This window comes from Betta splendens, chromosome 21 (assembly GCF_900634795.4).
Source record: "Betta splendens chromosome 21, fBetSpl5.4, whole genome shotgun sequence".
Classification (NCBI taxonomy): Eukaryota; Metazoa; Chordata; class Actinopteri; order Anabantiformes; family Osphronemidae; genus Betta; species Betta splendens.
The window spans coordinates 5811579-5838862 of record NC_040899.1 but is presented as its reverse complement, the minus strand read 5'-3'; the positions used below and the strand labels follow the sequence as shown (position 1 = coordinate 5838862).

Below are 27284 nucleotides of genomic sequence, written 5' to 3'. Positions count from 1 at the left end.
TATGTCTGAATTTAGCGCCTTCGGACCTTCACTGTTCATGCAAGTTTCATCCGTCCAGAAAGTAAAACTGCAACAAAGCTGCAGGTAGTGTTAAATATAAAAACAGGATTTATTACAGGAAAACATACAATGCATCTAAATCAACTGCAGAAATGACATGTGAAAAAACTGACAATATCTCTATTTATCTCTTTTTTTACACTTTGCAGCAACAAAAGAAAACACATAAATTATGACACATGCTCATGTGCTTTAAAGCTTGGTTTATATTCTTACATAATTTATTTTAGTTTCAAACCTGCACTGACATGGAAAATTCTAACCTTTAGTTTCCAAGTGGCTTCTTAGAAACTGGGCTCAAAGTCATCCACACTTTGTCTTTTTGTTTTACCTGAAATGCATCAGACACTATTGATGATCTGTGGTATTACATACTGTATTTTACATCATATACATATATGAACAAACTTAATACTGTGCAAACTGCAACTGCTAATGATCCCCTAGGGCCAGCAGAAGGTCAATTCTGCTTGTAGAAGCTGAAACTGTACAATGAAAGTGACTGACTAGCACCTTTCTGTATCACTTACATGCTACTGTTGGGAAAAATGTCGTCTTCTTCTCAAAGGCCTGAGCCCACAAAATATTAATATTCAGAGTATCCCTTGATAAATAGTACCAGACATGTTGCTACGCTTTGGGAGCCAGCTTCCCAAGTTTTCTCTGTGATTACTGTAAATTAAACATTTTCCTCACTCAAACTCCTGCATTCTTTTGTCTGTCGTGACATTTTATGATAAATAGAGAAACTGAAACCAAAGTAAAAAAAAATGCACTTGAAAGAGAAATTGTTCAGGTCGCCTAAAGGTTCCGACAGACGCCCATCGACAGTGTCCATTGTGGTGTCATTGCAAGGCCCACCTCCCTTTAGGCGGATGCGTCCTCCTGGAGCCCTGACAGCCTCCTACCACTTCCCAGGTATGGGTGTGCCGCACTCGTACCAGCCCACGTAGGTGATGTGTGACTTTCCTCCAATCTCTCCAAAGTGGACGGGTTCCTGTCTCAACGCTCTGAAGAACCCTAGTACAAAGACGGGGGTTTGCTTTAAGAACGTGTATAGTCGCTCAATACACTTAATAAAGTGGCTAACCAGATACCTGGCCTGCTCTGCAGCTGGTCAGCAAGCATCTGAGTGCCGGTCCGCCCATCCAGGAAGGAGTCCACAAACTGACAGTGGTCCTCACCGTGCCCTGTCTGATCACCAATGTTGTAGAACTTCCCTGCAGAGACGAAAGGTAACAAGGCTCAGTCTCATTGAAGGTGGACTGTGTTTGAATAAGTCAGTGTGATTACCATTAAGCGAGTCGCTCAGGTAGATCTTGTATCTTAATGAGTTGCACAGCTGGATGCCTACAAATTTTCGATACCAGGTTCTCTTCACAAACTGCCTGCCGTTGCATTCAGAGTAGGCGTCGGCTTTAAAGGGGAACTGGGTCCAGATGGCATCTTTACCTGTGAGGAAATAATTAGAAAGTTACAGTGTCATCAGTATAAACAAATCCAAACCAATGGTAAAACAGCTGAAACGGAAGGAAAAACAGAAGACAATATTCACCTGAAACGTATTCAGTGACGCGTGGGTCGGCTGCAAACACGAGAGGAGGTTGCAGTGAATAACATCATCATGAAAACAGCAGCATGATGCATCTTTAAACACATCCTGAGGCGCCTCACAACTGCTCAGAGAGTCTGATCACAGGGTGCATGTCGTACAAATAAGCCCCGCCAGCATCTGGTGAGTCCACTGCTAATCAGCCACCAGCCTGAAATCCCAACACTTACAACTGCCTCAGAGTTGAACGCAATGCTAATTTCTGCCTAATAATTATTTTGATGATTATACAGTGGTTTGCAGCTAATTAGACCCACAGAAAACACAGTTAGTGGAACCTTAGTGAACTGGATGGAGTCAGACATACCTGATTCTGTGCTAAAAGACACAGGATCACTGGAAGGTCCAGTTCCCAGCTCATTCTTCGGGGTTACTGTGAATTCATAACTGAAACAAAATACAATTATTATGAACTTGTGGACAAAACAGCCATAAAGTCAAGTTTTTAAAGTAGTCCTCCAGAACTGGGAGGCCTTTCTGCCAAACAGCTGATGTTTCACGTCCTGGCAGTGGCCGGACCAGCAAGCCCAGCCCAGAGGGAGGGTTCTGTTGAGTTCTGGGGCTCCAGATGTTGACATTTAATTGAAAACCCAGTGACCCGTTCCGCCCCGAGCGCTGCAGAATTTTGTTGCTCTGGCTATTTTGTGTGTGCAACACCTGATGTGGTTCACTGCAGTACAAATAAAACTCACTCATGCAGATGGAGCCCAGAACTGCTGCTCAGACAACTAGGTGGCCTAAAAAAACACTATTATTCAAGTACCTGCTCTCAGGTTTCAGATTCTCCACCGCTGTGTGAGTCTGGTTGGTCGTCAGAATGGAGACCTCGTGTCCGTTAGGCCCCTCAGTAGTGGACACGACTTCATACTCTGACAAAGCCGCAGGAATATCAGGTTTAATTTCAAACACATTTTGACGCCAGCCTACAAGGTTTGGGGTTGAGATGTCACATCAAATGTCTATAACAGCAGCCTGAGGTCATCGGAGCCCCGAAGGCTCATCAAAACAAAGCGCAGATCTGTCGGTCTGTAAAAATATTTGGTCGTTAATGCGGATTCACAGCCCAGTCCAGTATTTGGACAGCTGCACATTTTTGTCCTTCAGCACGTACGATTTTAAATGAAATACTGGATATTACATCAAGTGTCATGTCTGCCCGAGGAGCATTTAGCAGCCAAATGCTGCAGAATCCCTGCACGTGTTCAAAGTCTTTCACGCTGAAGGACCTGAAGCTCTCGGTGTCAGGTGTGCAGTTACTGGACGTGTACCTCGGGTTTCATTGTCAGATTTCTCCCAGTCGAGAATGACGAACGACGAGCAGCCCTCCACCGTAACCACGGTGACGTTGGAGGGGGGCAGCCGCGGCGGCGCCGTCACGTTCTGATCGCCGCCCTCCTCCTCAGGGAAGAAGGTGAGGGAGGAGGTGATGGAGCACGGCTCCTCCGGCTTCTTGTCTGTTTTGTAAACCACGTGGGGAGCTGCACACAGAGACACGGCTGTTGTCCTGCACGCGGACCCGGTGTGGACCCACACGTGCAGCGACGGGGTCTTACCCACAAAGCGCTTCTTGCCCATGATGTCCACGTCCGACGCAGGCAGCGGGCTGAATATGGAGGAGTTTTCATACACGTCAAAGTGGCTGCCTGGAAAACAAGCCGGCCAGATGAGTGGTTAGTTTACTGTACGAACAGTCCTGGACCTGATCAGCAATCAGCATCTGCGCACGCGACGCTCCAGATTTAGAGCGCTGAGACCTTCCAGTACGAAAACAACACAGGTAAAACACCCTGGGGCGGGCGTAGGATTCTGTCTGTCCTCCAGTGGCCCAAAGTCCAGACTTAAATCTCATTAGATACTTGTGAAAAACCCTGCAGATGACAATTCACAGACACTTCCCATCCAAACTGATGGAGCTCGAGAGGATCTGCAGGAATAATAGGAAAAACTGCAGGTGTGTCATTTCTGCCAAAGTGAATAAAGCATCTGAATGTTTATGCGAATTAAAAGACTTGATTTTTACTCAATCTGCAAAATCAATTGATGTGTTTGTACTCTGTGAATTTTCTGTACAGGCAAAGGAGTGCAAATACTTGTTTGTACAGTAAACGTTCGGCGTGTTCATCGTACTGTTCACTGCGGGGGCTGAGGTGGTCGTCTGCCGGTGGGGGGGCTGTTCCTGCCTGGGCTTGGCTGTGACCGGAGGGAACGGCTTCAAGATGGACTCCTTGTGTCCTTGTTTAGGGTCCATGGGTTTGTCTAAGGACAGGGCGTGAAAACAACGCAGAAGAGAAGAGATCAGTGCTACAGCCTCGTCAGCTGATTCCCACTCGCTCACAGTTGCGAACCATCTGCTCGGGCCATTTTCGCTGAGCGGCCCAGCGGTTGCTCGAAGATCAGAGCTTGGTGAGTAATATCTCTTGTGCTCTTTAAAAGAGGGAAAAGGTCTGCCAGAAAGCATCTGTAGAGACACGGATGCCCAGATGCTCAGAAGCATGCACATATTCACACACGTGCGCAGGCTTCGTACAGTGCACTTGAGAAAACAGTGCAAGGAGAAACACAGGAAGTCTAAAGATGAAAACAAAAACCACACGCTCGCTGCAATGAGCTGCTTCGTCGGGGTAATCGCTCTTTTCATGTTAAGCTTTTGGAGCTGTGTCCACGGTGCTGTTCGCAAATGGAAGCTTCGGAAAAGCTGTGAAGCGATGACACTGTATCTGTCCCTGCCGGAAAAAGTCTGGTGGAATAAATCCGATTCATGTGGAACTAATAAACAACTAGGTTACAAAGACTGGGTTCCATGAGCTTTAAACGGGCAGTAAAAAACACGATAAACAAGATAAAATGTTTGAATAGAAAGAAAAGGAACAGATGCTTATTATTAACGCAGGTAAAGTCAATGTAACACATCGTTTGTGTGCAGAAGAAGTGGTGGAATGAATAAGACAACCTTGGTCCCGGGGTTTCTCCACCATGTTGGGCTTCTTGTTAACAGGAGCGCTGGGACGCACACCTGCAAGGAATCATGGGAGACGAGAGTCAGAATCAGATTAAAAATAACAGCAGCACCATAAAAATGTAAAGGAAGACACGTTAGACGCAGATGTTCCCAGACTTTTTGCGAAGCAGAAGCTGCAGTAAAGCTCTGTGTCCAAACTATAAAAGAGCACATCAAAGCTGGAGAGGCTGCATGTGAGATGAAAAACAAACAGGGCCGCGGTATATGACTGATGAAAAGCATGCGTTCCCTGAACCCCCTTTAACGATGCTGGTGAAAAGCAAGGCAGTGGATCCAGAAACCTCTTCGGATGCTTTGACTCCCTCCTATCAACACTATTTTGGCTCCCATTCAGGTTAATCACCAAATTTTCCACAAATCCTCGCAACATAAAAACATACACGAGAGACAATCACGCCAAGTTATGAGACAAAGACCAGATCGGTTCCACTGTAAACTGCTCTAATGAACCACGAAGGACTGGACTGGTGTCAGCAAAGTGCGTAAGCAATCACAGGGGTTTGTAGTGAAAACACCTTTGCTACAAACTGCCAAACCCCGATTTCTCCTCTGTGGTGATTTCATGCTGTTACACAAGCATAGTCTTCACAAAGCTTTGCAGTAATGTCTTCTGTAAAACGTGTCACATCTCACTTGCTTAGAAAAGTTGGGTTTTAATCTGCAGAGCGTTTGCACATTTCAGTGAGTTATCTCAGAAATCCATTAGGGGTCATTTTATACATGTTGTTTGGGCCGAAACACCTCAAAAACATTAATCTTGGCTTTGTTTCCTTCTCCACGGAACTGAACTCCCTCTAGTCGGCGTAAATCAGCGACCTCTGTCATCCGCTGCTGTCTCACGAGTAAAGAGCCGAGGCTTCAAGACAAAGTGATTCCGCAAAGGTTGCTGGCAGATGTTTCAAACACGGTTTACACTCGATTACACTGTGTAATACACAGCTGGAGTAACGGCGAGCATATGCTCACCGTACATAGAGCCACACGCTGGGTAAACGGAGCAATAAGGAATCCCAAACACAAAATATACACGTGAAAGACAAGGGTGCATGAAGTGTGAAGAGCTCATCACTCATCACTCCAGAGCTGTGGCGGCGACCTGGACAGGAAATGAGGACCGAGCCGTGGACGTGTAGCCTAATGTGCTGTATACATAGACGTATTAGTATCTGGCCAACTCCCCGCAGCTTCGGGGGAGGGTGTGTTTTGTTAGCTCCCTCGCTAAAGCCCCTCCAAGCGCAGCCTGAGCCGCCGTTGTGCCAAAGGCCTCCGACTCAGATCTGTGATTAAAAACAGAAGCGCCGGCGCGAGCGCTGCTTTCGCTCACACGAAAATTCATTTTCAAGGCAAAAACGTGCAATCAAGTCCCCAGATTTACGTCCAGTCCGGGCAAATATTCCCACTGAAATCGTACCAGTGTCGCAAAACACTGTGCCTGGTGCCTGCAACGTGCATTTAATGGAAGGCGTCCACACATAGACACGTTTCACACCTGCAGTGCTCTATAAGCAACGGTCTGAAAGGGTTTTAGGTTGAAAGTTCTATAAAGGGACTCGCTCCAATCTGCCTTTTGGCCAAAGGCACATTCTGTACCAGCTTTTGTTTACAGAAACAAGTGGCAGAGAGCATCAGTGATGATATTTCGCCCGTTGTCTTTTAATTCATGGTAGAAAGGTGAACTTTGTGCAGATTGGACTGTTCTAAATAGGTCACTGAGACTTGAGTTCAGATATGTGAGCAGCATGGCAGACGAGACGGCTCTTTGCGGAGCTGCTTCCAGAGAGTCTTACGACTCCTTGAAGACCTCTGAAACTGTCCAAGTTTCCAGAAATAACGCACACCAGCTGTGACAAGGGACAGAAGGACAACCTCTCGCTTCACAACTCCAAATAACGAGGGGTGAGCTGAACATCACTGAGATACAGGGTCTAGATGTGGTTACGTTACTACGAGGACGTTTACTCATTTAACCAAGGAAAAAGGTGCAAACTACTCTCAACCATCATTCTGGCTTCAGGTGAAGATGACTGTGACAGACCAGTGTAGACCTTGTGGGACAGAACAGAAGAGTGCATCTTGGGTTAGTGAGCTGAGCCTAGAAGCTGATTATCCAGTTTCATCTTTACCGGGTTTGACTTTGTGCTGCACCAGAGGTTTATGATGAGCATTGCCCCTATGACGCACCCCATTGACTGCTGCTGGAGGAAGAGAAGTGTCTGTTATAAAAAGTGCTTCCTTCTGTGAAAAACAGAATATTAGCAAACAGCAAACAGACAGAACACCAAGTGTCCTTCTTTTATAATTCCTAGTTTTTGTATTGATTGTATTCCCAATCTGATGTTCTATGGTTCTGATATACAGATGTTCAGGACTTAGAAACATAAATTATTAGCACTTGACATTTCTCACTCTCTACTTTTCTGTTACTCTTTAGGGAGTTTCTGGTTGTGTTTGACAGAGGAAAACACAGAGAGAAAATGAGTGGCTGCAAAGGAAGAGCTGCCTGGACAGCACTTGAATGTGGCTGATCCTGGAAGGTGCTATTGTCAGACCAGAAGAAAATTATGTTCCAACGGTGTGGACCCCAGAGACTCCGTTGCTGCTTGTGGTAAAGGTGTGAAACCTACTAAACATCTGTAGAGGAGCATGTGAACACATAGACTAAGAGGGTGGGAAGCAGAAGACAGAGAAAGACAGTCATCCTAATTGTACCATTCCAAACGCAGATCATGTGTTTGTCCTATAGATGCACAACTGCAGAGGAGTGTGAAAGTGTAGAGACAGGAAGGAAATAACCTGAGGTAGTGAGTTGAGAAGACAAAAGAAGAGGAAAGTAGGTCAATGGTCCTTTACCCCCAGGGGTGCTTGAGTTGTAAAATGGTCTACCGCCACGGTTAACAAAAGGGTAAACCCGGGTGCGATGCAGCGTGATGTTTCTTCCTGGTGGGACTTTGGCAACGGGCGACCTAAGCATACCAGGACCTAGATGAGGAGAGAGGCATTAGGGAAGGTGGAGCTTGATGTATTATGGAACCTGACAGCGTTACCTACATGGAATAAATGATAAAGCACGTCAAAAAAGCGGACAAGTGGACAATGAATGAAGAGAGAATAAACACGGTCACAAGCGAACCAGGATGTCCTGGTCACATGAATGGGCAGCGGTGAGGTGACGGCGCTAAACTGAAAATGAAGGCACGCATGGAGGCAGCGGCACGGATGAAGTGGGGTGTGTATGGTGGAAGGGTGAGGATGAAGATGGGGAAGCAGTGACGTGATCCAGTGGTTTAATGGACTGAAGGCGCTGGGTTCCACATGACATAACGAAGAAGCAGAGATGGTAATGGGACAAACATGTCATGGCTGTTACCATGGTTGTATCTACCACTTTTCTGTGTAGCCAGGGCAGGTCTTGGTAGAGGGTTGCTCTCTTCTGGTGGACTAGGAGCTGTGTGAAAGAGAACTCACCAATTTCAGTCAGCACGCCCCCTTTAAACGTAAAATTAGGCCTTATTTAAAATTCATGTATTACTGATGGCAAAACATGGATCTTTACCCGTAGAGCCCGTCTGCCTTGGGGTGATCTTGTTGTGTTCAGAGTAGGTTCTGGTCTGAGACTGAAACTGAAGCTCAGGTTGGGGTTGGGGGCTAGATGCAGGGTGTGGCTTGGGAAGGGGTTCGGGGAGGAACTGTGTCGGGGTCCTTGGTTGGACAATGAGCTGTGAGTGAGACGCAGGTTTTTTTGTGTGGGGCCGTCGACGACCGTTTGGAGGTTGCTGCCGGTTCCAGGTTCGAGGCTCGGGTTTTTTGGGGAGAGCCGGTGTCTGAGGTTTAGACTGGTCCTTTGGTTGAGGCAGTGTCGTGGTCTGGAAAAACACTGTCTTCAGCTGTGCACTGGACTGTGACTGGATGGTTAGCTGAGGTTCCTGTGTTATCGCTACCTGTGGTTGTCTTGTGGTTTGGGGATGATTTGTAGACTCTGTAGGACTCTGTGGTTGAAGCTCTGTGTAGCTATGAGTCCTTGGAGGTGTATGAGATATGTGCTGTAGTGTTGGCTGAGGGGTTTGAGCATGTGCTGTGGTTTTTGGAGTAGACTGAACCAGCATTTTAGACTGAGTCTTTTGTTGAGGTTGTGTTTGATGGTGGACTTGATGCTTAATCTGAGACCTTGATGAAACTTCTAGTTTAGAATGAATGGGAGTTGTGGTTTGTAGCTTTGGCTGCAACTGACGATGTGTTATGTGCTGGGGGAGAGTCTGGGGTGAGACCTGCGATGATAGTTCGAGTGGTGCTTGGGTCTGGGGGGGTGACTGGGATCCAGGTTGTGGTTGGGGCTTAGGCTGCTCTGATGGCTGATAATAGTCCTGGACCTGGGCTTTTGGTAAATCCTGTACAAGGGGTTTTTCCTTATTATGACTATTAGGATGCGCACCAGGTTTGTCCACATCTATGTGTGGGAGTGGTAGAGATGTCGTGGTGGCTGTAATGTGTAGTGTGGTAGGAAGGAGCTCGGAAACTAGTGGAACCAGTGGGGAATGAATTAAAACAGGTCGAGAGAGGTCCTCTCCTCCTGTATTGTCAGAAAGATAAAATATGGCTGTTAAGCCACAATAATGTGCTGGAATATGTAATCTCAGAAATAACATTCTGTGCAAAACACTCAAACATAATTAGACATAATTCAAGCTGGAGAGGATATTATTTCTATATGGCTGAACTCAGGCCTTGATCTGAAACACAGAGCAACCTTTATGTAGGAGTTTAACTTCAAAACAACTGCTTTCCTGCAAATATAACAAATGTGTTTGAGGTGGGAACAGAAGGAGAAGGAGAGTGGTACAGCATGGGTACAACAAGCACGAAACGGAAGCCCATCTGTCAGACATCCTAGAAGAAAACATCTGTTTCCTGCAGGTTAGTCCCATCATCTTGCCTGAGATACACTGGAAGCAAAAGGTCACGTAAACACCCTCTACAATGAAGAAGCTACCAAATATATGATTGGAAAAGTATGAGTCAGCATTTACCGTTTGGCTGTTTGGTGACCACAGGCACAGGAAGTGTGGTTCCAGGGGTCGACAGAGACTTCTGTGTAGTAGTAGTTGTGGTTGGAGCTGAGAAACACAATATGTTAGTAAACCTGCACAAACCTTATGTATTATATGATTAGTGTAAAGTACAAAAATGCATGTACAAAAAACTCAATGTTACGTTCTTCTTTAAGAGCACACTTCAACACTTCATTACCGAGAGTAGTTGTTGTTGTTGTTGGGAGTCGCTTGGTGACAGATGCGATGTTCTGAGGGACGGGCAGGGTTTTGTTTTTGAGGACTAGCAGAAAAAGGGAGGAAGAGGAGATTAAAGTCAAGAAGTCAACACGAGGCGTTGTTCGTTGATCTTGTGTTGAGATCATTATGCAATGGGCCGAATGGTGGGGGTGGAGGAAACAATGACACAAGTCAAAGTTTAGGTTACAGTCAAGTGTTGAGTTTTGAGCACAAACACACATAAATCATAGCATGTCATAAAACACGTTTTGCTGTATCAGGTGTTGCTTTAAAAGCAGACTTACCTTGTGGAACTCCCAAAGGAGAAGAACCCACTGTTGAACCTGTATTTGGAGGCTTCTGGTGGTTAAAAAACAAAGAAGAGCATGTTATTAGTTTAAGATTTGTTATTAGCAGTAGCCTATTAGCATCTCCTACTCTTGCTTCTTCGCATGAATCTCATGTCCTCTGTGAGAAGCTTGTTGTTATCTGTGTTAGTTCCTGGGTTTGGGTCCAGGAACGCGGGACCGAGCAGCTGTGCGCGGTCAGATAATCAGAGCTAGCTTCCCTCCACCAGCTCGCTTTCACGCCACCACCCCGTCTCGTCTGGCCTCCCATCTCCCGCTGTTTCCTCCCTCTGTTGTTCCACTCCAGAGGTCTGCAGAGCTTGGCCGGCCCCGGCTGCACTGATGCGCTTTCCAGTCAGCAGTTGGATGGAAAATGAAGAAGGCGAACGACCTTGAGAATAGCATCAGCTCACTGAACGCGTCCCTCTCCTTCTTACCCCGTTCCCAAAAATCTATTTTCTCTGTAGAGAAGACGTGTACCTGTGCTGTCTCACTCCTGCAGCACATGGTAAAACTCAGACCCCAGTGTCACTAAATCTACATTACATCATGATATTAGCTTACAGTACGCTTTCATGGTGCTTGGGCAAGTGGTGTAAAAAAAACATACCCAAGTGTTGCTGGGACGTTCAGGGATCTTCCTGATGACCTTTACTGGAAAACCAGATAGAAATCAATGAAGGTTTTTGCTCAACCTTGAACCAATACAAAGTGAAAAGCTAAATAATCCACGGTTCAAACATTCTCTGCTCAAGATGTTTCTCGTCTCACATGATTAAATGAGAGTTCCTCCGAACCGCAGCTCGGTTTGGACCGACTAAAGCTGCGTAGCATCACTGCCTGACGGATCATATAGCACAGCGTGTGCACACAACGTTGTCACAGTCGTTTGGACTTGACTGGTCATTTTCTAGCTGGCGTTTATGAGTAAAAAAACACTTTTAAATGAGCCAAATATCAGTTTAAGTTTAACAAATGCGAGCGGAAATGATGAATGTTAAACCAAATTCCCAGCATCCATGTAAAAGGCTTTAACTGCAGGTTGCTTGTTTGCTTTTAGGTGTGAAGGACAGAAGCCAATGCCCAACGTACCCTGAACGCCCTCTGAGTTGCTCCGGTGGACGATGGGCTTGCTCCACGTTCCCGTGCCGTCCTTGGAGCTCGGCTGGACACCGAACTCGTAGACGGCGTTGGGCTTCAGGTGGTCGATGACCGTCTCGCTGGTTGGGCAGGTCTGGTAGTTCCACTTCCGGTTCCTCTCGCGGTAACGCACCATGTAGTGTCTGCGCGAGGACGGCACAGCGCACGGCGGGTTACAGGAGGAACCCGCCTGAGAAGGAGACACCACGCGCCTGCCTTCGTGGGAACTCACCCGTCCTCCGTGCAGTCGTCCATGATGTTGCCCTCGTAGGGGGTTTTCAGCAGCGTCCCCCAGGACAGGAGAACAGAGGTGGGCGTCACTGACCCGATGACCAAGTGCAGCGGCTTCTCCAGCTCAACTTTACCTGAGAACAAACAAACATCACATGTTGAATACACACCTCCATGCATTTAACTACATCCTGACTGGGTTTGGTATAAAACATTACCTGTGCACTGCTTTTTCACCTCATTCGTTGCTGTTGGTTGGACAGCGATCAGATACTTGGGCTCAGCATCTGACAATGTGAAAACAACATACAGGTCATGTTATGTTGAACAATATGAGCATCCACAGACGTGTGTGACGGTTCCTCATAGCAGAGCATCTCACCGAACTCTGTCTCGTAGGGCTGGCCGTTCTCCGGCAGCTGAATGAACTGTTTGGAGAACATGGTGCTGCCGTAGCCCAGGATGTAGCCCTCGAGTTTGGTGTCGACGTTGGGACGCACAAACTTCATCACGATGGTGTCTTCCGTGGCACTGATGCGCACCTTCATGTTCTGGCGTCTCACTGTGTGGCAGAGGACACATTTCATCCGCTGGTTCCAATAAGTCAAGACAAGGCTTAACAGGAAACCACAGAGTGTCTGGTGCAGTGGACCTCTGCAGAACAAAGCATCTGAGCGCATCGCAGGCCGGATCCTAATGCACCGCAGCCAATGCAAATTACCACGACGCTCTGTTTACCGGTCAAGGCCACTGCGAACGCTCAACTTGACTGGATCTGAGTTGTGGGTGAGAAAATCGCCCCCACATTAAAAGCTGCGTCTCAAATGGTTCCCACATTTTTGTGACGCCTGCCGAGGTCACCGCCAATGCAAGGCCGAAGGCAAATACACTAATAGCAGTCAAAAAATCCAGATGTTGTCTCAGAACACGTGTGCATTATCACCATGTGCACGCGTGGAGTCATAAAGGCAGCTCTTAGCGTCAGTATGAGCAAATCTGTGGATCAGACCAACTCGTCAGAAGGTTTAAAGGAGTCTTACATGTCATTAAGGCTGTGGTGGTGACAGCATGGAAGCAAGCACAGCAGTTCTCAAGTCTATTTGGATCTGCATGAAACCCTGAGGACAGTTCACCTCTGAACTGAAACGTCTGAACAGTTCTAAGTGGCCGTCTTGAAGTTGCAGACGTATGAACTTTGTGGAGTCTGTCTTTAATGTGAGGCAGATTTCCTCCCAGCAGACGCATTCCTCACACAGCTGTATATTTTTCGTTTCTCATCATAGACACTTAAGTTTGTCATAAATACATGGGGTCGGTCTGCATGACAGGGAAGGACTCGCTCTGCAGGTACAGTGGTCGGAGGACAGCTTCAAGTCTGCAGGAGACATGGTCATGAAGGTAGGAAGCTCCTGGATGAGGCTCAACCTCATGATCGACAGGAATAATCACACCAATGCGGACGGTACAGAGAGAAATCTTCTCCAATGCAAACTAATTTGAACAGATTTTTTATATTCCTCATGATTTACATCTTTCTGCCTGGACTGCGACGTGCACCCTCTGCTCCACAGCTCGTGTCCTCGGCTCATATTTCTTAGCAATAAATGAACGAGTGGAACTTTGCATAAGAGGAATCTCACCAGCAGCTGCCAAAGGGACGCTGACAGTGAAGACGAGGGGAAGCCCTGTGCATGAAAAACACCCTCGGGCTTTTCCAGCTGTGTGTTTCCTATCAAAACTGAACTCGCGATTCGCTCATCGATATTTCCGATAGAACATGACTGACATTGGCTCCAAGCGGGAGGCACTAGTATATGAAGCATTAGGAAACTCTGGCAGCGCAGCTTAAAGTCAAGTACAAGCAAACAGCGCCCGCGTCCAGCGGCCGCTTGGCACCCGCTCCACTCAGGGCTGCGAAGGTTTACCAGTGTTTCCAGAGGAAAATAAATGAAGCCTCGGGAGTCAGTCCAGTCACATTACGAGTGATCAATCAGCTACAGTACAAAGGAAAACTACCCACGCTGATCCAGAGCCGCGTGTCTGTGTTGATGAGAGACTGTTTGTGCTCGCGTTCTTCCTGAAGGCAGCGCTGCTGGCGAGCGTCGGACGCGAGGTCAGCGCAGATTTACGGCCTAGACCTAAGACACGCTGCCTGAGCGTAATTAAATCCACGTCTTCACACCTAATTAATGAACAGCTGGGGGGAAAAAAACTACCGCAGAGAGATTAAAAAATGACAACACAGAACAGATGGACGGTGAGAAGGAGCTGGTGGAATGTTGCTCGTTGGTCTTACAGTAATAGGAGGGTTTCACGTGCGCGTGCCCGGCGGCTGATGTCGTTAAAACTCATTTAATCACAGGGTAATATTAATTACCCAGCATTCTCAGCAACAATAAGCACTTTAATAAAGTTCATGTGTGACTAGTCGAGAGTTGGTGAAACAGCATCATTCTATAAACCCCTCCATTCAGTCAATATACAGACGCACGTGTTTATAAACGATTACTGTAGCAGGAAGTAGATCCTAACGCTGGCAGGGAGCCAGTAAACGCATCAGATTGTGCTTTAAACGGCCTCATCATTCAAGTAACGTGCAGTTCTGCTGGCGTGAAAAGCAGCTACACCCAGAGCACTGACGTGTGGCCTTCAGGGACTGGGAGTGGGTTCGTAGAGCGCAGCGTCACCCATCACAACCCTCACGACAGAGCAGTGTGTGTGTGTGTGTGTGTGTGTGTGTGTGTGTGTGTGTGTGTGTGTGTGTGTTCGGTGTCTGACAAAACAAACCAAGCACGCATCTGGACCGTTTCTGCACATCTGGCACCGATGCTCAGATCCAGCGCCTGACGCTGTCAAACACCACCGGCAGCTCCCTCAGTCCCCTGAGTCTGTGTGTAATCGGGTCTTTATCTGGAACAATCACGTCTCTCGGGCTCACACAGCTCACACGGCTCCTCGCTCTGTAGATAAGGCGAACAGAACCGTGCCTGGGATGAGCCCCCCCCCAGCTGGGCTGCCTCCATGCAGGTCTCTGCTCTCACACTACTACGGAGCAGCAGCTGTTTTCCCTCCACCGTGGCTCCGCTCCATCCCGTCCTTGTGTTCCTTTACTCCTTTAGCAGCCGTCGTTCCATCAACCTGATCCTGTTTCAACTTCTGCACTGCTCTGACTCTGTCAGTCTTTTCTCTAATCTCTTATCAGTGTCTCTTCTTTACTAATTTGTACATGACTCCCAGGCTGAGCTGCCCTTAAATGAGTGAGTAGAAAATAGTTTACACAGTGTTATACTACATCTGTGCAACTCATTTAACCTGTAGAATAGGATCTAATCCGAGGAGACTAAAGCAAAGCTGCTCCAACTGCTTTTCCTGCAGCCACGTTTAACCTGCACGCTGACACACTGATTCTGACCTCCAGTGACCTTTACTGGCAAAATAATGACAGAATGTGTGTGTGTGTGTGTGTGTGTGTGTGTGTGTGTGTGTGTGTGTGTGTGTGTGTGTGTGTGTGTGTGTGTGTGTGTGTGTGTGTGTGTGTGTGTGTGTGTGTGTGTGTGCGTGTGTGCGTGTGTGCGTGTGTGTGTGTGTGTGTGTGTGTTCGTGTGTGTGTGTGTGTGTGTCATGTGCTGTTTCACAAATGTGTGAAGACATTATTATGGCATGTTAGACTAAATCAGCATGAAGACACGAGAGGCTTCAGTGGTGTGATTCTGGCCATTGTCCAGAGGTGAAACCGATACACTGTACATGTTTATGTCAAGTCAAAGAGGTGTTAAGCTGTAATCAGGAAATGAATCAATGAAGCGTCTTTCACCTGAAGCAGTGTATAATTGAAAGGACATGATTTAAAAAGGCCAAGCTGTCTGTGGACAAAACCACAGACACAGCAAACAACAGCACTCACACAGTAAATCCAAGTTACTTCCTAAGGTTGTGGGAACCAAAGGTCAGGCCAACTGAGCTAATGATGTGTTTAATAGCAGGCAGGTAATGCATCAGTTTCAAGATGCTGAAGCAGAGCTCTGATGCCTTCACTGAACGTAGTAAAAGTGAATGTTTGTCTCATTGTGTTCATCCGATCATTCAGAATCAAATGACCATCTCAGCACATGTTTGATGGGAGGGAAATGAAAGCATGCGGAGGTCCTGAGCGTATCCCAGGACTGACATCGGCCATGTTCACACACATACAGGGTGTGTTCACAGTATGAAGTCAGAACTCACAGGCATTTCATGTAAAACCACAGCGATCGCCACTCACCTCTGCTCCTAGAGTGAGTGGAGGGGCCTGACAGAACCGTCCCAGCGATAAAGAGCGCGAGGAGGAGGACCTGGGGTCTGTGCAAGGGCTGCTGCATCCTCGTCATCCGCGCTGTGGCCGAGTGTCAGGTGGGTGGAGGTGCTCCGGTCTGATCGCGCTGCAGGAGTGGGGCTCACGGTGGCTGGACCACTTCTCCGGGCCGGCGGCTCTCAGGACTAGTGCAGCTCACTGGACTGGACCTCTGCATGCAGGAGGCTGCTGGTGCAGCATCTATACCTCTCCAGCGGAGGGAGGGGACGGAGCGCGCTGGACCCACCCACCCACGCTCCTTTACTCATTCTCCCTCTCACACCCTCTATGAAAAGTTCCCTCCAAGGCTCCCACCCTCCTCCAGCTTTTCTTTTTCCATTAGACTTTTTCCTGCTTAGTCTTGTGTGTTCATCTGCTGAGGCCTTTTCACAGCTTTCGCTGTTTGTTTGATGCTTGTTTTCTTCTTCTCTCACTCCGACACATGTACCGTGTTCTGGTTTTCGTCATAAAGGCTTTGACAGGCTGGATCATCATTAATCATCAGTAACCAACCAAGTTATGTTAATTATCTACCAGTAATAAACTAACCTATGTAGTTTTTCAAGACCAAACATTTATTTAATTATTCCCCATGAATCTGAACCTGGTCCTAAACTTGAACCAAACAAGTCAAACTCCTGGAACTGTCAAATCCATGTGCATCTGAAGCTGTTAAGAGCGTGTGTCATGCAATGGAAACTCTTCCCTCCTATCTATAAATATGTTGCAGCAGCTGACATCATGTGCGCCACAGATCGGCTGATAAAAAAAATTAAAATCACCACCATGTGTCGCAGGCTGAGGCAGGACGCTCGAAACCATCTCTGGACACGTGAAGACAAGGTTTCTGTGAGATCGGCCTCGCAGCACTTTGTTTACAGCCAACGGCTCCGGGTTTGTGCGAATCTGGTCAGTCAAAACTCGCAGCCAGAACCGTGGTCTCAAGGGCACGGTGTCTGTGTGTGTGTGTGTGTGTGTGTGTGTGTGTGTGTGTGTGTGTGTGTGTGTGTGTGTGTGTGTGTGTGTGTGTTTATCCCACACACACACGTCTGCCTGCACGTGCACATGCGTTGCTGTGCATTTTCCAGCAACTCCACCCTCCGTTGCATTTGATTACGCTCCACATGTCATCGCACGAGACAGGAAGCGGCCTTGTTTGCCAGAGGAGGTGTGTTTCCCAAGGAAGTCCCAGAACAGACGGCTGTGGTGGAACCCTAGCCCGCATCACGCCAGAACCCATTAAACACAGATGGATCCTACTGTACGCAGTGAAAGGGGCTTTTTATTCCCCGAGTTTAACCAGTTTGACTTAACCTGCTCTGATGGTGTGATTTGTTTGCCTGTAAAGTCACACAACTACTGGGACGAGTGAAGAAATGAAAACATGTCGATCTCCTATAAAACAGAGGAAGCAGAAAGTTGGAAAACAGAAGCTATATAAAAATAAGTCCAATAGTCACTATTACTACTATCGTTTACCTTCACTTTGCCATTAAACGCCTCCCATTAATCTTCACCTTGTGAATCATCCCTAATTCTTCCTCCTCCTTTTCCTTCCACTCATCGTCTTCTTTCAGGACCCTGGTGTCACTTTTGCTCTTTTAGTGGAATGCAGCCTGCTCAATATCAGCAGTAAGACCCACTGTACTTAAAGTCTCTCTCTCTCTCTCTCTTTTTGGTTGTGTTGCAGCAGGAAGTGACCCTTTAGCAACTTTAATTTCTCCTCTAATCAATGTTTGACATTTTTTTGAATCCAAATTACTAACAGATGCATTTAACGATGTTTGTGAAATTCAGACAGTTTATACAAAGCGTCTTGAACCTTTTGCCTCAATTCTGAACCATAACCCAGTCAGAACATTGTGACTCTTATGTTCGTCAGAGTACACGCTGAACTGAACGGCCACGGCATCGTGTGCTTAATCAGATTCTGTGTTACAAAGTGCAGGAACCATTTATTAACCATTTGCTATTTACAATGGAAACAGAGTTTAAAATGTTTACCTGTGCATGAGTCCAGTGTGTAGCATGGTCTGTTTCTGAAACAGCTGTTTGTTACAGTTACATCAACTTGTCATTGTTCTAGAGATTTGTCTCAATCGCTATTTATTGCTATTACCTCTTTCCTGCTCTGGAACCACTACCTTCCACCTTTTTATTTGGCGCTTGGAGGATGAGGACGAGGCCTCTCTTCCGCCTGGTTTTATCATCACAAAGGTGTCGTTGCTTTGCTCTGTGACACGTCATCAGACCGACCCACAACATGCAGCCCGTCGCTTCGATTTCGCTCTTATACTCAGTGCAAACAGTTGGAAAATGTATGCGCTGCGGCCAGAAGGTCTTTCACAACTCAGTCAAGTGCGTTTTCTCAGTGCCACTGTTGTGATTTCGTGTACGGAAAAAGACAATAATTTTGATTTATTTTTTCCACTGACTTTTTCCGTCGTGCCAATGCCATGAATGGAGGCTTATTAAGTTAGTGCTCGGTCTCGGGCCAGAGACGAAAGTGAATATGCTGCAGGCAAACAAAGCCCACTATGCGCATGAATATATTTATTACCTACCTGTCAAGTTGTTTGGTAGAAAAGTCAGGTTGTGTTGCCAGATACAATAACTGTACTCTGAGCTGCATTCTGGGGAAAGGGGAAAACATTGTGAGTGGAATCATTCTCCAAATATTTAGAGTATCTCAGATGTCAGAGCTTTGTTCAGCTCTGCTTCTCAAAATGTGCCTGTTTGTCGTGTGTCGGGTTGTTTGTCGTATTGTGCGTTGCAAACAAACAAAAGCAGACGGAGAAGGAGACGGGAAGGTTTATTTTAGCCTGAGTTCTTCTTCACTGTGATTATAGATTGTACGGAGTCCTACGTTTCTGAATCCGCCCTGCTGATTACTGTACCAGTTGTTGTGGTTGTTGCTCAATATCTGCACTGGTAAAACTTCATGCTCACGTGCACGTCCAACATCTGCTGAAGAGCTTAAAAAAAGCATCAAAAACCTCCAACAGGCTCTTTTCGATGGGCACGTCCAAAATGTTCACATTTACACCAGAGGCCGGATCGAGCGGTTCCTCTCTGAAAATGAGAAACACAAGCAGGACGCGACGCCGCGGACGACGACGATGCAATGTGGCAACGGGTAAATGCGTTCTGTGCAGAGCCAAGGGCGACAGCGGCGGTGAGGACGATGGAGCAGGAGGGTTTAAAGGGACGCGAGGACAGGGAGAGGACGCCGCATAACTCATGACTCCGAGGAGACAGCGGCTCAATGTGCTTCTCATTTGGCCTGTTTGCGTGGAGACGCGCGTGCACGCGCTGGGACGGAGCCTTCATCCAAAAGATAAATAATCACACTACATGGCAGGATCAGGCCTGCAGCTTAGATGTGACGGCGGATCCAATACGAGACAAATCCACAGGCATAAAGCAGGAATCTGGCTCTGACAGGCGATCGGCCTCATAAAAGCCTCACTTTGAACTACCGCAGTGTTGTTTTAGGAAATCTCCTTTAAAACGGAGGAATCTCTAATGATCTATAATCCATTCTTTTATCTTAAGGATGCATCACATGAAAGCTGGACGCTGGTTGGGCTCAAAAGAGCTCATAATTACGGCGGCTCTCGGCAGCGTTACAGGTCGTCTCAACTCACTGCTCTAGAGAAATCATTTGTCAAAGATAAAGGAACTTAGGAAGTGCATAGAGAACATGATGAAGCATTTAGCGTCCATTTCCCTTTAAGCTAGATAAGAATAACTTGTGAACGCGTGAATGGAGGACAACACATCTGATTAGCCCTGTTATCAGATCATAGGAGCACTGGTTTGTCTGGTCCCCTCCTCACACCACAGACGATGGCAAATTGGCTTTAAAACGACCTCCAGCTGGTTTTGTGCTGCTGTGGTGATTTGACTGTACTGAAAACCTGCCTTTGCTCCTTTGGGTCAGAAAATAAGCCGTGGGATCGGATCAGGACGGACGAGCAACTGGAGGAGGGGATTCAGCCCAGCTCAGCAGCTGTAGACAGACTGGACGCCGGCGGTGGAAAACGCCGGCCACGTCACAAATCAAATCATTCCCGTTACCAAACATAGTATAAACGCTCAGAACCGACGAGGAACGGGGCAACAGCTCCAAAATCGATGATGTGATTCTTTCTAGCGAACGTAACGGCTCATGCTTTCCATTTTCATATCACTTCATTCATCTCTCACCCGACGTGACTATGAAGAAAACAAAAGGCTCTGCAAATAAGGAATGGAGCCGGACGCCAACCAGAACCAGCCACTTGTTGCACATGTTCAGCCCTGGAGCAGATTCCTCCCAACAGGTGTCTCTGTGGAGCTGAAGATCCTTTAGGACGATGCGTGCGTCAAAATATCAGTTAGTTCATAAGCTACGTGTTGATTTTTCTCTAAGCGTTACACCAGCAATGAAGCAATAGCCCACAACTACAAAACCCGTTCCCAGGTTTTACGAGTGTTACTCGTAAACAGGTACCAGGGGTTCGGTGAGACCTGTCCGGGTCCGAATGTGATGAAGCCAATCAGCTCCAAACGCTGTGTGTGAATCTGAAAGCAGCTCAAAGCAGCTTTAAACAGGTTGTGGCTGCGCTGCCAGGGAACCTTCCGTCGCTACGGGGCTGTTTACTGTCTTTAAATGTCCTTCAGTGACTAAACACTTCACGGGAACTCACTTGGACTTAACATGGGGAACGGATTTTCTGCTCCGCAGGGGAGGAGTACCGATGATCCAAGCTGGGGAAGAACTGGCTTTAATACAAAATAATACAAAGTGTGACTTCAAGCATTTGGAAAATATTTCATCCGACTCCCGGCTCCATGCAGCAACAACAAGTTGTCACTCACAGTGTTCTGAAGTGAGGACAATCATCAGCGTAATTATCAGTAACAACAACAATGACTCAAAGAGAACAAGACTAACATTTAAGGTAACATTAACTGTGCTTTACTTCAAGGTTTCCACTGCGTTTGCTTTGAAAACAGACTCTGGTGGCTGTTGACTCATCCATTCGTTTTGTTTTTCTCTTCCTGAACTCTGACGTTCCAAGTTTGGAGAGTCAGCTGCTGCAAAACATGACAACGAACAAGTTCCCATTTAACTCCCAACATCCACAACCACAGCGGGAGAAGAGGGTGTGACGACGCACAACGAAAAGGCCTGAACGCACTGGAGTTCCCTACAAACACTGGAAGCCAACAGCAAAAAATAAAAAAAAGACATAGACACACTGTATTAATAGAGTTCATCACTCAAATAATAAACTAAATCACAGACGCAGAGAGATTCAACCGCAAAAACAAATCCACATTCATCCACGGTTACTCGCGAGCGCTGTTTTCCCCCCAACGCCCTGATTTATGAACACAATCACAACCACAGATGTCATCGATTGTCAGGAGGCGTGGGAGAGCAAGAATCAGCCGTACGACTTCCGTCAAACGTGGACCTGGAGGCGACTTGGTTGGTTTTTATGCAATTCAGTTCACTTGAATGGCACAAAACTGGATTGTTTTCAAAGACGGTTATGATAAATAAAGACTAATTCTTTGTTTAGTTGAATTTCAACCCGTACTTCCTGTAGACTGAACTGTTTTACTGACTTTCTTTACGTCTTTGGGACCATGTGATATTTGAAACAGGACCACAGTCCGGTCCCTGTGTCAAAGCTGGAGGACATCTCCTGAAAAGGCTCACGTTCAGGTTACGGCTGCAGTCATACATGAAGTAGAGAAAACCATTACTAATGACAAGCAGCATCACACAGACACCAAAGCAAACACTGGGTTTGTGCTAATATACAGCACTGTTTACAGCAGACTGTTGAGCTCAGCATTAAAAAGCCATCAGTGAATTCCACCAGATGATGATGTCAGAGACGCTCGGTGCTTCCTTCAAAAGGTCCTTGTTAAAATGAAGTTGAAGGTAAATAATGGGGCTGAAATGCAACCACAAACAATTAGTGCTCAGTTTAAATCGGTTCCTGAAGGTTTTCCGAGTGACGACCAGCTTTCATTCATTCATTCATGGTGCGGATGCTCTCACATGGAGAATCTGATAATGTGTCTTTTGGACGACGGCTGAAACGCTTTTCACAGTTGAAGCTGAAATAATGAACGTTTCCATTTCTTGCGCGAGGCTCCGTCTGGACGGTGATTGCCGACGCCGTGACAGGCCAGAAGGAAAAAGCCGTGAGCTAATTGTGAGCAGGTGAGCAGCAGGCGAACAATGGCTGGACTGGAAAAAGCTGCCCCCTCCGTCAGATGCCACAGTGGCTGCACTGGGCTGCTCCCTCGGACCCATTTCATTTTCCACAACAGGCCTTAATCCAGCTGGCCAGGTCTGCACACGCCGTAGACACACACGTACACACACACGTACACACACACGCAAGGGCCATTGTTATGTTAAACTTGGGGGCTGAATTCATAGAGCTTTAATTTAACAACAACACAACTCTGAATGATTGAATGACCAACACTGAGGCCTTAGTTGCTGGAATAGCAGCAGGTGTAGGTGACTGATGAGTCCATAAAAGGAACCAGGAACAGGAAGTGGCATCACACCAGACAAGACATAAACATAGCGGTGCCTCCAGAGGATTTTATTTTAAAACAAAACTCTACTGGTTTGAGTTCAGGTCAGTAACTCGAAACCTGAAAGAAGTTTAAAGTGAAGTCTGGATTTCACTCACACAGGTTTGGATTTGATTCAAGCTAATAAATAACGATTAAATCACATGATTTTTTAATTTCCATGAACAAGGCTCAATGTTGATTCGGAATTTCACAAATTTAAAAAGGTAATTCTGACTAATAAAAGTCATCGTCAGAGGTTAAGCTCTGCTTCATGTGCTTTGAAGAATTCGAGAGCTCCTGCTGATCCTTGGAAGCTTGGCCAGATACGTCCTCCAGCTACCACAGAGCCCAGACGTCCTGAACAGGCAAGCGCAGCTTCTTTAAAGCAGGTCGGTGAATGCAGATGATTTAGAAGCTCCTCTGCTGACGAGCCCAGGGCGCCGTGTTTGCTTTAGGCCGGTTGGTACCTCACAGCATGCGAAACCGCAGTTACTGCATGATGCCAAACGCCCCACAGAAAGAACCCAACTGGCCTGAGGTTCAGCAGACTGATAACGAAACCAGAACCAGCTGTACATTTGTTTTCTATGGGATCCATCCCTCAATCTGCCGTATCGGGTCTTCTGTCACTCTGCTGGAGCGGTGCTGCTGTTGATCAGCACCGAGTTGAAGTGGCCTCTTTATTTATGACCAATCACACTTGTTTTTTTGGTCTAAATTGAAAAGACATGGGCTCACGTTACAAAACTCATTTAGCAAGTTTTTGGAAAGCGCACAGTTTGCAGGATAATAAAAAATCTTTTTGACATTTCAGGAATTCTTTGTTTTCTTCTTTAACGTGAGATAAGATTAACAGCGCTCTCTGTGAGTTCGGCTCAGGATGATGATGAAGCCTGATCACTGGAGATCTGACAACTATGACTAGTCCCATTACATTTAAACACTTAATCAAATCTAACTGCTACAATGTTAGACAATAAATACCTTAACTCATTATCAACATTTTCCTTTATTAATGTTGTCACAGTTAAATCCCAGAATCCTCCTCCTAACACCAATAAAAACAACAAACCGTCCAGAGGAATTAAAAATCCTGATCAAAGCCTGTTTAACTAAGAGCATCCGATGTGCGTCTGAGCAACGGGGCCGCGAAAACCCAGAGCGGTAAATAAAGAAGTAGGAGTTCCACTCCTCCCAATAATTCGAAACAGCCAGTAAAGGATTTGGCTTTGGTTTGTGAAGAGCCCAATTATGAGCTGTTGTTCGATGCCGGCTTTAACGAGACGCTGCAGCTCCTCGGGCCCCGGAGGTTTCTGCCTCCTGTCTTCTACCTGCTGCTTCCTGCCTCCACTTCTTTCTCCGAGATGCGTTCGAATGCAACACTCGAAAACTGGAAAGAGCAACTGTTGCCAACAAAGCAGCGGTTTAGTTATCATCTGGTGACCGATAACAGCAAATGATAGGAGAAAGCTGATCTGAAATCCAATGTGCTCGTGTGTTATCCTTCTTTAATGTTTATGAACGACTGCTAACAGCCATGGGGCCAGTTTGGCTCCGTCCCTTCAACTCTTGTTTTGCACTACATTGACAGAGAGGGAACTTGGGAATCAGTGAGGTTTGTTATTCCACGGAGAGCGATGACTGAAAAACATGCTGAGTGACTCATGTGAGTGTTGCGGTGCATTTTTTTCAGACCTCCATTCATCAGGTGCTGAAGAGAGCCGTCCCTCACTATCAGCTGAGAGGCTGATGTCCCAGGACGGATGCATCCTGCATCCAGCATCCAGCATCCTGCATCCAGCATCCTGCATCCTGCATCCTGCATCCAGCATCCAGCATCCTGCATCCAGCATCCTGCATCCAGCATCCAGCATCCTGCATCCAGCATCCAGCATCCAGCATCCTGCATCCTGCATCCTGCATCCAGCATCCAGCATCCAGCATCCTGCATCCAGCATCCTGCATCCAGCATCCTGCATCCAGCATCCAGCATCCTGCATCCAGCATCCTGCATCCAGCATCCAGCATTCAGCCGCTATCAGAAACAGCCTGTTCCCAGCTGAGCTTCCACTCAAAGCGGGCCTGGAACATGACAGCTGAGGTCATGTTATTCACACTGGTGATTTAGCCGCTCCAGCGCAGTTATAAATAATGTAGGAGAGCGAGGCTGCCGCCACGTCCAAGCAACGGCAACGGAACAGCGCTGGAGAAAAAGGGGAAAACTACATTCGTTTTGCATTTTTTGTCTCACTGAGAATAAATGCACAATCACATCAAACGCAGTTTTCACACACACACACACACTGACCCACAACACAACAACAATCACCATAACAGAGGGACCGGCAGCGCCAGACTCCCAACTGATACTTGGTGATAAATATTGGCACTGCCAAACAACCTGGACTGAATCTACTGATTAAACAAGGATGCCAATAAGTGTTGATCTGTACTTTTAACCTCCCATGCAAGGTAATAAATATAACAATATGACTGTACAATAAGGAGGCAAGGACTGAATCCCAACAACGAACAGCTCAGTTACACCAAAAGACGAAGAATGCAGCGAACAAAAGCTTTTTGTTGTGCAAAGGCAATACAATTATCCTGATCATGGATGTTAGACTCTAGTCCGCCCCCTACTGGCCAACTGTTGAACTCCTAACGCGCACCACGCATCCTTTGGTGGGTTTTTCTTTTATCATTGCACAATAATGATGAAGACACTAAACTGTGACAGAACTATCGGTGGTCTGTGTTTGGTCTTAGCTTAGCCTGGATCCATGTCCCCGTGGATCCACCACCCGCAGCCCAGGTTCCCCTTAAATTACCCAGCGCGTCACGCTGTGACTGCTACTGGTGCTGCTGGTGATGGATGAGAAGGTCCCAGAAAATTTAAGGAGTCGTACAGTACGACATGAGACACGGAGCGTTATTTATTCATCCCTGTGGTTAACAAACTCTAAGAGGGTTCTAGGAAAACTTAAGGGAAGTACTAAGAAGTGGGATTTGCGTTGTCAAATGTGATCTTCTAAATGCGACAATATGTTGATGGATACGTTTTCAGCGGTGAACCTCTCTTAACCCCGATGTTTTGGCTGCTTTCGTCTGGCGAAAAGAGCCTCGCTGCGATCGGACACGACTCCACCAACCTGCCTCCTCTGAGTGATGGGAATGGATCACTCTTCTCCTGGATTCTCCAGGAGAAGAAAAAGAGAGCGCTGAAAGCCTCTTTTCATTACGACACCGTGGGACCTGGAGAGTTTCCCCTCCGCAGCGTCGCATCGCCGCTAACAGCGCTGCACTCAGCACACAGACACGCACACACACACACGCACACGCACATGCACACACACACACACGCACATGCACACACACACACACACACACACACACACACACACACACACACACACACACACACACGCACAAACACGCAAACACACACACACACACACACGCAAACACACACACACACACACACACACACACACCGCACCCCCAGCTCATCCCCGAACATCTGCGTGGCATAAATCACCCTCTGAGAGGTTACCTCACAAACCACGGAGCCTCAGAGTGACAGCAGAGAAGCCCTCAGCGGCGGCCGCCAAGCCGAGAGGAAGGAATCTAAACCATCACAACCTCCGATACATCATTTCAAACTGCCAAAACACTGAAAATGTGCTTTGAATGGGATTTGGGGGCGAGAAATAGAAGCAGGATGAAGAATAGGATGAAGCAACTGCAAGCTGTAATCAACACCTAATTAGGCTGAGTGCGTCTCCAGAGGTCTGTATAATATGTAGGTGTTAACGTGCGAGTCCTGGATGCTGCAGTGCCAGGATCATTAAACGCTTCACCGAGCTGAGGTCCGCTCCGCGTGTATTAATAGTCTACGGCCCCTGGCCCTTATTAATCACATACCAGTGCTTATTGGACTTGTAGTGATAATCTACAAATGGCACCTCGTGAGATTTACCATTAAGCAAAGGTCATTTCATCTGCTTTAAATAGAAGTCTAAATCCACTCTTCTGCAAAATGGGGGAACTTTCTCCCGTCGCGCCGCTGAGATAAACTATAGCTTCTGCTCAGCAGCTCGCGGCCAGATGGCGACGGCTGCGCTCCTCCGCTCCCTCCGTCACTTATCTGCTCATAAATCAGGCGACTTTTATTGGACGCTGCAGACACGAGGGACTAGTGGAATATCAAGCAACGCTCCTGCAGGCTTATCAGTTTAATTAGGCGCCGCTGAGGCCACAGACGAGCGGCTCGTTACTCCCAGCGCGGAGCGGGGCCTCTGTGCGGCTCCCGCCTGCTGTGAAATCACGTGATCATCAGATATTAGCCAGCGTCACGTGTGGAGACGATGGCCTGCTCCTGCCAGACGCAGCGTCCAAACACGCCTTTAATCTCCCATCACTCCCGAACGCGACGCGAACACAGTATTAATTGCTGAAATGGGGTCAACGCCGTATATTTAAAGCAGACAAACCAACGCTTCTTGCAAGTTGTAAATAAATAATCACCACATTTATGGAGGCAACGCTGACTGAGCATAAGAGTGGGAGCAGCCTGCAAACCCTGGGGTCAAGGACCTCCTTCACCAGCACAGAACGGACCCCTCATCTGGGCCCAGCCATCGGTGCTCACACGTGATGCCAGCCCGTCCTGCTCCTTCACGTGATG

The 27284-nt window shown here is 47.1% G+C and overlaps 1 protein-coding gene across 8 annotated transcripts; it reads right to left on the bottom strand.

Annotated features, from left to right (window-relative positions):
• Positions 1–85: 85 nt before the first annotated feature.
• Positions 86–16226, bottom strand: LOC114847211 (target of Nesh-SH3). Of its 8 annotated transcripts, none has more exons than XM_055505015.1 (23): positions 15935–16226; positions 12056–12235; positions 11892–11960; positions 11675–11807; positions 11395–11585; positions 10913–10956; positions 10261–10312; positions 9936–10019; positions 9716–9802; positions 8245–9258; positions 8059–8136; positions 7542–7670; positions 6815–6886; positions 4623–4685; positions 3800–3928; positions 3226–3315; positions 2941–3150; positions 2436–2541; positions 1980–2059; positions 1616–1645; positions 1354–1512; positions 1158–1280; positions 86–1080 (listed from the first exon to the last, which is right to left on the bottom strand). In XM_055505015.1, the coding sequence occupies exons 1-23, from the start codon at positions 16038–16040 to the stop codon at positions 965–967; spliced, it is 3345 nt and encodes a 1114-aa protein (XP_055360990.1). In that variant the 5' UTR covers positions 16041–16226; the 3' UTR covers positions 86–964. The 8 variants fall into 8 exon arrangements, with proteins under 8 accessions (XP_055360990.1, XP_028992542.1, XP_028992543.1 ...); XM_029136709.3 differs by having other exon boundaries at positions 10261–10315; positions 15935–16225; XM_029136710.3 differs by having other exon boundaries at positions 6815–6883; positions 10261–10315; positions 15935–16224.
• Positions 16227–27284: the final 11058 nt, after the last annotated feature.